At 38.1% G+C, this 10,969-nt stretch overlaps 1 protein-coding gene across 1 annotated transcript; it reads right to left on the minus strand.

Annotated features, from left to right (window-relative positions):
- Positions 1 to 4,371: 4,371 nt before the first annotated feature.
- On the minus strand, positions 4,372 to 10,969 carry LOC136061381 (probable voltage-gated potassium channel subunit beta). The gene is made up of 4 exons (XM_065761727.1): positions 10,379 to 10,969; positions 10,019 to 10,162; positions 9,074 to 9,238; positions 4,372 to 4,822 (listed from the first exon to the last, which is right to left on the minus strand). The coding sequence occupies exons 1-4, from the start codon at positions 10,940 to 10,942 to the stop codon at positions 4,709 to 4,711; spliced, it is 987 nt and encodes a 328-aa protein (XP_065617799.1). The 5' UTR covers positions 10,943 to 10,969; the 3' UTR covers positions 4,372 to 4,708.

Raw genomic sequence — 10,969 nt, forward strand, 5'->3', positions numbered from 1 at the left:
TGTCTACCTTGATTTGCGTGTTGGACCCCGAAAATTCTAAAAATATTAACTTTCTTCCGAGGGACAGCGAAAACATCTAGATTGAAGTGGGACAACCCGTTTGGGCAGAGGGGCACTTGAAGTGTCATTTCAAGTCAAATTGACCAAAATACACTAGTCACACCTGGGTTAGCCAAAAGTCAAAGTTGGTCAAAATAATCTCAAAACAATATTTTTCATGTTTCTACATCAAACTCAAGCTATTCGGTGATTTTCTTCAAGGTTGACCCAAGGTTGACTCTCGAGACCCCAAAAACTCTAATTTTAATCTAACCATCAAAACAGGTTGAGACTAGTGTCATTGCGAAGATTATTGAATTCCTTTTCCAACTGCTAGTTATGGGTTGAAATTAGAGTTAAAACGATTGAGATGTCTTAAAAACTATGCAATGCACATCAGCTCGCTTCCTAAGGCCATAACTTTTGATCTGACCATTGAAATTTCATTTCTTTAGTGTTATGGAAACTAGACATCCATATCTTTCCAGAGATATCAAGATCAGCTCAATCAAAGTTCGGGAAGGCCTTCAAATATGCATATGAAGCTAAACCAGGGAAGAAGCGAGGATTGCTGATGTCAGCATTAGGCCTGGTAGCCACTAAAGGGCCACCAAACCCAACTGCAAGAAGCCAAATAGTCACTTTTCAACTATTTATACCCCTTTACCCCTCTTAGATAAAATAAAATAAAAAAATGGTTCTAGGATTTTGGAGCACTTTTTTGGGTAGATTCTCTCTCTTTTCCTCTCTAAATCCTCTCCTAAACACATCAAAAAACCTTTAATTTCTCTCTTTTCTCAACAATCAAGAGGTAGTGTTCTTGCACTCTTTTTTCCTCTCATTGGTCTTAGGACCTTGAATTTGAGATTTTGGGGGTGTAGATGTAGCTTTTTAGCTACAATCTACACCATTTGCTTTATCTTACTTTCTAACATGTTTTATTGTTTTTCATAGTATATTTTTGCTTTATCTTGCTTCTAGCAGGTCTCTTTGCTTTCAAACATGTTTTATTGCTTCAATGATGTTGTCCTAGCCTTCTTGGGCTGGATATGCCTAAATACTATGTTTGTGCTTAGATCTATATGCCTAGGTGCTTTTTGCCATGTTTTTGTTTAGATCTACATGTTTATGTGCTCTTTACCATGTTTATACTTAGATCTACATCTTCGTGTGCTCCATGCCATGTTTATGTGTCTAGATCTATATGTTGGATGCTATGCCACAAGCTTCTATAGCCCTTTTTGTCTCTTAATGTTTCGCTTTCTTGTGTTTTGGCCCTTTAGGTAGGGTGTAGATCTAGGTCACGTGGTCTAGGCCTACATCCATACACCTAGGCTTATATCAAAGGGTTTGGATCATTTCTTTCATGCATGTGTATGCTTGCTTGCTTCTTTGCTTTATATCCATGTTTGCCTATTTAGATCTAGGCTTTGCCATGCCTTGTGCCCTCCATGGGTTTGTGCTTGTTGGTCTTTGAGGCTACTTGCTTGTGTGGTTGCATCCATCCTATTTGTGGCTTATTTAGGTTACTTGTGAGAACATATCCCCATGATGTCAATTTGCTTGATGCATACCCTTTCTCTGCTTTATGCGATGTTATGCTTGCATTGCTTGCTTTGTGCCACCCGTTTGGCTCTTTTTGCTTCTTTGCATCTTTGTACACTTATCTATATGTTCATACATAAGTCCTTGCTTGCTTGTGTCATCAAGCCTAATTCCTACTATCTCATGTGGGTTCACTCTTATCTTTAATACATAAGACCCCAACCCCAAGTCCCTTTTAGGAATTTTGCTTGATGGCATGTATGTTGCCCATACTCCAATCCAATGGAACTATGGACACCTGATCTAAACTTACATTTGTCCTCCTAGGACACCCCTTTTTGTTTGATAAGATGTTTTTTTGCCCCCTTTTGGCTTTCTTTGCTAGTGTGTCTTTTTGCATGCTCTCTTTACCTCTTGGATATCCCCTTTGCTTGTCTACTGCCTGGTTTCTTTGTTTGTTGCATGTACATGCTTGGAGTGAGGACGCTTAGAGCAAGGGCACGACTTCCTAGGCACGAGCAACGAGGGCAAGGATGCAAACAAGATGACACAAGCCCAAAAAGGGCGATGTTCAATAGATTAGGAGGCCTAGCCTCCCCGAGTGGTTATATCTTTCTCTCTTAGCCTCTTCTCTAGAGCATTATATTAGGTTTATCATCCTTGAACCTAGTTTTAGGCCTCATCCCTAAGGTATGACAATATCTGTTTTATATTTCCTACACCTTACTGGGCCATACCCTATGAATGTAGGCATGTATCCTTTATCTTTCCTGCTTTTTGCTTAGGCCGTGTTCCCTGGGTATGGCAATGTCTGATTTACATTTCTTGTACCTTGCTGAGACATACACTTGGAACATTAGCGATGTCTGCTTTACTTTCCCGCTCTATGTGATAGCATTGTGCATGATGTGTATATATATATATATATATCTATCTATATATGCCTGTATGTGGGTGATTGTACATTTTGTATGATGGACTCTCATGGCTACGTGAGCGACCCTCTCTAGTCACGAGTGCTCTTAACCTTGTAGTGTGGGTATGTGCTCAAGGCAATTGTTGTAGGTGCATATTCACGCTATATTGTGTGCATAATCATCACGGTGTGATTGTCCTGATCCATGTCATCAAGTGACATCAATTTCCCCGTGTATGCAGCACACATCAATATGTTTGATGCTTTGAGGGGCTGTAGCTCATCCTAACATGAGCATGTTGGCACGCATCATATACACAGGCATGAAACCCTGCCAGTGCACCTTAGCTCACAAAACACTAAACTCTACTGGATTTACAAAATGTTACTGCTCTCTTTTATTTTATACTTGCTTATGTTATTGCTTTCTTTTGATTCTTGCAAAATATAAGTTATTATGTATTTGTTGTTATATTTTCCTTGTATTCACTTTTTTGGAGCTTTGACTTGTGAATGGACCAATTCGGCATAATGGCCCAAATAGGTTGCAGTGAACCAAGCCTAGTTCGCCCATTGAGCACTCTTATTCCACTTCTGGCCCCTTGCAACAACCCATGATATCAGATTGGGTTTGGGCTTAGGGAACTGTCCTAAAAAAGGGCCCCACAGAGTGTAGAGAGCATTTTGCATTCAATTAAATGGGAAGTGAAAAACAGAGTAAGAGACAAATGTAGCTTTAAGAGATCAGATGTAAGTGTAGAATTAGGCAGGGAGTGGAGACTTCCAGAAAGCATGCTTAGGAGGATAGGCTCAAAGAGAAAATATTGGTGAGACTTTTTGCTTTGTAATTGTGATTTTTTTCGAATTTAAACAGTAGAGTCTATCTGGTTTTGCTTTGTAAATAACTGCTAGGATTTCTACTTTTTAAGTCCGTTTGAGTGATTTATGTTTTTTCATATTTAGTATTTTGTTTATTTTTATTTCTATACAGTAAGTGACACACCCAATTTTATAACATGCTAAGGTTTTAAGTTGTAATTAGTGCATAATAAGAGTAGTGGATTCATGTGAATGTAATGTTGGTCCTATCACAACTTAACTTCTTTGTATGTTGTAAAATTAGATGTTTCCATAGAGTTACTAATTTATAATTGTTCTCTAACCGGTTCCCTTATTCTCATCCCATTGCTGGGAAATTGCTTTGAATTTTTATTATAACTTTGAAAGTTAGTTTTCTTGTTAAAGAAAGAAAATTAACTTGGTTTCTTTTGGATTTCCTTCATGTGGAAAAAGAATCAATTCCCGCAAGGAAATTCTTTTGGATTCAAACTCAAATTGCATTCCATCCATCTCAGATTCAGACAATATAATTTTTTTAAGCTTGGATCCTACCAGATCCCACCAAGTCTAACTCATTGAAAGCCCGAGTCAGCAGAAAGGGTGAAAATGTTGCTGGATATTGGAGTCTTGCACGAAAAGAATTGGCAGCAGACGAGAATGGTGATAAGGGAAGAATTGGCAGCAGGTGAGAATGATGATAAGGGAAATCACGCAAGGCACAATGTTAGAATCAAACAAGTAGAGAAGGGCAAGGCATTAACCATGCAAAGACTGCTGCGCTAGGCCATTGCTGGATCTGTATCCAAGCTCCACAACGGCACTACCCTATAGCCCAGTAGACCAAAGATCATTTCTATGTATTTAATCAGATTCAATCATTTTTGTTCTAAAAAAAATACTAACTTCCAGATGAACATACATGAACATGTACGAAATATGCATACAGGCGAAGAGGGTACGGGCATAGACACCAAAAGCCAAAAGGGTGTCAACCTCCAACATCCAGACCTAACAATAGGCAGAGAAGTCCAGAAGAAAAAACACTCAAGCTAATTTAACAGGCAAATAATAGATGCCAACGCTGTAATTTGTCCAATAGAAATCCATAGCCACTAACAATCATGTAGGTACTTCAAACAAGAACTCACTATCTCCCCACACCCCAAATCAAGAAAACCAAAGAGAGGAAACGAAAAAGAGAAGACCAGGTACACAGTGAAATCACAAGAATAGTTCCGAGAAAAGAAATAAGAAACTAACTAAGCACCAGGCCTAACAGTTGAGATAAAGAATTGCATTCCAGTATATTGGAACAATGGAGTCTGCTGCGGAATGTGCAGAACACAGAGGAGCTCGTGAATCATTGCTTTACCTATATGAATCTGGACGCTTTGGCTTGCTTTGAACTACAACCTCAATCTTCTCCATCACAGCAGGAGTCAGTAGTGGGATGACATCAATAGCTTTCATATTCTCTTGAATCTACATAGAAGAAAAAAGCTCTTTAATGGCATGCTTTAAGGATTATATCATTTTCAGATTTTAGATGCTTACTAGCTTCATGTTCTAGCACCTTTGAGAGAAAAATAGGATGCTATATAAGCATTTTCAATCAGACAGAATAAAGAAATAAATTTTTGGGGGGAAACCTCAAAGAATGACCTTTAACATCACAAACCCATTTTTAAAATGCATTCACAGATTAGGTGGGTTCAGAGGGGAAATATGAAGCAAAGATATGCCGCAACAAAGGACCTGTGGCAACATGAATACAGCTCAGACACTCCATGAAGCACAATTGTTAAGCTCCACATTAGACACATAGTGTTGTTAAAGCACTGAAGCGAAGCTCATTTCAAGAAGCTCGCCTTAGGCACTCCTTTGGCCTTTTTTTTGGAAGAAGCATAAAGCATGCATAGGCAAGCTTTTTTATTTTATTGCTAAAAAAGATGAAAATTAATAAAATTAATTGCTTGATCTTGAAGGAAATGACATGGACCATTGATTTATTATACAAATTATTCTTAAGGTGTTGTGTTGTATTTCAAAAGCAGTTTTTTTTATTTACATGTCAAATGATACAAACAATTAAATCTGGGTTTAAGGTAGTGGTACGGATTCAGATTATACATCAATTAAAAGCGATACGGCATAGGATCGACTCCAAGAATCAGCCTCTCCAAAATGTTGGGGACAAAGCTGCCTAACATGACCTCTCTAGACCCCACAAAAATGGGAGCCTTATCAATCAAATCATGTAATTCACAGCAAACTACATGATGCGGGAGACACAAGAAAATTATTATTTAGTATTATTTATGTTTGCAAGCTCATTGTATTTTTATGTTTTAGGTCTATTAGTTTATTGGGCTTTTAGTATTTTAATTTAGAAGTAAGGGTATTTTTGTAATAAGGCAATTAGGGTTTCCTAGCTAATAAGAACTAGGGTTTAGCAATCCTTTATAAGCAACCTATTGTACTCCTTGAGGAGTTAGTTGATATTTTGATGAATGAAAAAAACGACCGTTTGGTCTTTCTTTGGTCTAGTGCTGACTCCAGGTCTACTCGCTGACTCCTAGTGGTTTCCCCGCTTGGTGCTGACTCCAAGCAAGACTTAGGTGCTGACTCCTAGGTCATATCCCTTTATTTTTCTATTGTTTAGTTTTCGTTCTGGTTGTCCTGCGTCACTACAGCTGTATCTAAGTCATAGAATTTTTGTTTCCTTTCCTTTCCTGTATCTAAGCATCATCAAAAGGGATTAACAGAAAGGAGCTATGGAACAGTTTGGGGTTGTTTAAAGGGTAAGTAGGTCAGAACACCTGGCTGCTAATGGAGGATTTAAATGTGGTTAGAAACTCTTATGAAAAGTGGGGTTCTGGAAGTGTTTCAACATTTGCGATGGATTTTGGTGAGTGCTTATACAACACTGAAGTGATGGACTTGGCTTAAACAAGATGCTTTTATACATAGAGTAATAAAAGAAAAGGTATTGAGTTTGTGGCAGGGAAATTAGACAAATTTCTGGGGAATGAGAGATGGATGAAGAAATATAGCCAGGCCACTGGAATTTTTAAGTCATGGTATATCAGATCATTTATCTGCAGTGACGTCATTTGGTGAAGAAATGAATTTTGGGCACCAACCTTTCAATTTATTCAATTTCTGTGCAGATAATGATGAAATCCTATTTGTGTAAGAAAGGTTGAGAAACACAAGTTGAAGGAGTTCCAATGTTTAAGCTATTCTCTAATTCTTTGACAAGGGTTGTACACATCTATTTATGTGTCATTCTCTTTTCCTTTTCTAATAAAACTTTTACTTTTCAAAACCAAAAAAAAAAAAAAAGGGTTTAAGCTATACTTTAAACTGAAGGCTTTGAAGAGAATCTTTAGGCAGATTAATCTGCACAATCTGGCAGTATTTCTCAAAGGGTAATTCAAGTTAGAACCAAACTGGAACAAACCCAAAATTGCATGATGAGGAATCCTAGAAAAGAGTATTTGTGAATAGGAAAAGGAGTGCATGCATGAGATTCTTTCAGTAAGTAAGGCTGAGGAAGCTTTTTTCAAACAAAAATCTAGGAATAAGTGGTTGAATTTGGGGAACCACAATACCTCTTACTTTTATAGATTTGTTAAAGGAATATAACAAATTCACTCAAATGCTTACGATATGATCAAGGAAACATGATGGAGAATCCAATCAGATGTTACACAACTGGCATTTGAGTTCTATAAAAGCCAGCTTGGAAAATCGAACTTACAATTGGGGGTTAATGAAGCCAGAAGAGAAAACACTGCTGAGAAAATACAAAGAACTATTTTTTTCTCTTAATGGTAATAAGGTCCTAGCCCAGATGGGTTCTTGGCTTGTTTCTTCCATAAATCTTGGGCTATACAGTGTGAAATGGAGGATGCAATCGAATCTTTCTTGAGGGAAGCTGTTAGGGAAAGTCAATGTGACAATTATAATCCTAGTCCCTAAGGTTCAGAATCCTTCCTACCTGGGTGATTTTATGCCCATTTCATTCTTTAATGTCAAATGCGATATACAAGTGCATAACCTTCTGAAAAATCTGTTATACCATAATCAAACAACAGCATTTATTACTAATAGAAGCATTATAGAAAATGTGGTGATTGCTCATGGGTGTATGCTTCAGTTAGCTGGGAATTTATCCTCCAATGTTTTGCTGCTGTTAGTATTCCACCAAGGTTAGTGCAATGGGTCAGAACATGCCTTATTACCCCTAAATTTTCAGTGGCTATTAATGGCAGGCTAGCTAGCTATTTTGAGGGAAATAAGGGATTAAGACAGGAGGATCTTTTGCCTCCCTATCTATTTGTATTGGCAATGGAAGTATTTTCTAGACTGATTCTTGAGCTCCTCCAGTTTAGAGAAGGTCATTTTCCAATGAGATACATGGGTATTCGCTTAATCCCAGGTAAGTTATCTGCTCAAGATGAAAAAACATTTCGGGATAAAATCACTTCCAGAATTAACCCTTGGAATTCAAGGAACCTGTCCTTTGCAGGAAGACTACAGTTGCTGCCCTCAGTTTTATACACCATTGAAGTCTACTGAGCAAGCAGTTTTGTCCTCCCCAAGAAGGTAATCACTATGATAGAGCAGGATTTTATTCTTTCTTGAAAGATAAAAATTGGGCATGTAGGCCAGGAATGTCTAAGGATCGAGTAACCATATAAAGCAAGCTATCTTTGGTACCTATTGGGGATTGTGATAGACCCATTTGGACTCTTGCAAAGACAGGTTGCTTCTCTAGTGCAGAGACATGGAATGACTAAGATATAGGCTACATGAGGTAAAACTGTTGGAGATTGGTATGGTACTCTCTTGCGATTCCAAGGCATGATTTTCTATGTGGTTTGGTACGAAGAATAGGTTCACTACAATAGATAGGTTAACCAATGGGGGTAACAAGGTGAGATGAATTGTGTTTATTGCAGAAGAAACACTGAGACCAGGGAACATATGCTTTTCCAATGCACCTTCACTGGCAGAATCTGGGAAGGAATCATGAAATGCTTCTTAATAGAGAACCCAGAATTTGGGTGTTGTAGACTGGTGGATTGGGATGTGGAAAGCCTTAAGGGAAAAATTTTAAAGTCTATTGTGATCAAAATAGCTTGAGGAGCAGTGGTTCACCATATCTGGTGCCAAAGGAATTTCATAATTCATGGGGGACAGCTCAGGAGCGAAGAGAGCATTTTGCATTCATTAAACAGGAAGTGAAAAACAGAGTAAGAGACAAAGGTGGTTTTAAGAAATCAGATGAAAGTGTAGAATTGTGCAGGGAGCATGGACTTTCAGAAAGCATGATTAGTAGGAAAATCTCAAAGAGTAAATATTGCTGAGATTCTTTTCTTTGTAATTGTAGTGTTTTCTACTTTTAAACAGTAGTCTTTTTTATAAGGGGAAACAGAAGTTGATCTGGTTTTGCTTTCTGTTTTTCATACACACTAGTGCTGGGAACTTTAAGCTCTGTATAGTGTACATTGTGTATTTGATTGGTTTTAATCAATAAAAGTCATCTCATTCATCCAAAAAATAAATCCAACTTTCAGTCTCCTTTTTTTTAAAGTAGAATGATAAGCAAACACACGCCAGATCAAAAAATGCAGCATATCGTGTAACTACAATATGTTTTGAAGATGTGATATTTTTACTTCTCAAAAAATAAAAATAAAAGGATATGATATTTTTAAAACTAACCTGAGACTCCTTTGTTGCTCCAGTAATAACGGAAGAGACATTAGGATTTGTTGCACACCATGCAATCGCAAGTTGAGCTAATGGCACACCTAGCTCATCTGCAATTGGCTTTAGTCCTTCTACTTTTTTCAGCACGTCATCAACCAATGACCGATTAGCAAGACTCTACAAGTCAAAATAAGATTTTGACATGATAAATCAAGTTTTGCTATCAGTCACCAGACAGATTATAACATTTAAATTTAAATAAGAAAGAACAACATTGCTCTGTGTGTGCGTGTGCTGGTCCTTAAACCATGGACCCTTTGGTTTGCATTCATCACACAAAACCAACAGAACACCAAATAAAAGAAATGGAATTATCAATTGAAAAAGAGCTCTCGCATTAGAAATGTATTGTACAGGGATCTGCATCCAAACTGAACTACATCTGAGACAACACAGTATAGAACTAAAACGGTGCTACTTCACAAGGATAATCACCCTGTGGCTAAAACAAATTTTTAAAAAAAAAAAAAAAAAAAGGGTCCCGGGTCTTGTATAATCCACATATTTCACATTACGGAACATGTCATAAGCTGTGACATTCTTATACCCGAGTATAATGCATGCTGATGGTGGAAACCATCATTCTCTTGGATACACATGGATATCATAGAAGCAGTAATCACAGAAGCATTCAATATCACACACACTACATAGGCACAAAGTCTATGAAGGGAGAGAACCAATGATGATGGAACACTATCCCAATATAATGCACTTCGTTTCAGCCACCAAGAAAAAGCCAAAGGTGAAATTAACATTCGATAACGAGACTTTAAAAGTAACATAAAGATATAGCAGAGAAAATAGCTCAAGTCAACAACAAATGTTGATGAGAAGACAGAATAGCAAGTCACTTTAAAGAGCAAAATGTTGAACCTAGTATTAGTAAAGACATACTTTGTAATTTTCCAATGCAAAGCGGCTATCAGATGGTATAACTTTCTTGTTGTATTTTCCAGTGAGCACTCCAGACGCAAGTGGGCTCCATGTGGTAAGACCCAAGCCATAGTTGGTGTAGAGAGGAAGAAACTCAGTCTCAACCTGCATCCATTAAGATTAAAATCATACACAAGTTTATACATGGTGTCCACTACATAATGATTATGCTAAAAAAAAAGATTTGGATTCCTAGGATTTAGGAATCCCTAAAATTACGAAAACGCTGAAGTAGTACACACACACACACACACACACTCATCAAATGAAATAAATAAACAAAAACCCATTTCCACAATGGAGATAAAGAGAGAAAGAGACCTTGTGGCGAGAAAGCAAATTATACTCAGGTTGTTCAACAATGGGACCCACAAGATCCAACCTCTGAGCAACAGCCCAAGCTTCAGTGATCTGCTGAGCGGACCACTCACTAGTCCCCCAATAAAAAGCCCATCCCTTATCGATAACATAATTCATAGCCCTAACAGTCTCCTCAATGGGAGTGGAAGTATCGGGACGATGACAATAGATAAGATCAACATACTCCGTATCAAGCCTTTTAAGAGAAGCCTTGGTCCCTTCCACAATATGCTTCCGAGACAAACCCTTGTCGTTGGGACCAGGACCACCCCAGAAGATCTTCGTGGACAACACCAAATCGGAGCGCTTCCAACCCAACTCTCGTATGGCCTGACCCATGATCTCCTCGGCCCGACCATTGGCGTAGACCTCGGCGTTGTCGAAGAAGTTCACTCCGTGGTCTTTGCAACATTGGAGGAGAGATTTAGCTTCTTTTACATCCAGTTGGTTTCCGAAGCTCACCCATGCTCCGTACGAGAGTTGGCTCACTTTCAGCCCTGACCGACCCACATTCTTGTACTGCATTTTTTCTTTTCTTTTGTTTTTTCTCAC

The sequence above is a fragment of the Quercus suber genome, unplaced genomic scaffold (genome assembly GCF_002906115.3).
Source record: "Quercus suber isolate HL8 unplaced genomic scaffold, Cork oak 2.0 scaffold_426, whole genome shotgun sequence".
NCBI classification, from domain to species: domain Eukaryota; kingdom Viridiplantae; phylum Streptophyta; class Magnoliopsida; order Fagales; family Fagaceae; genus Quercus; species Quercus suber.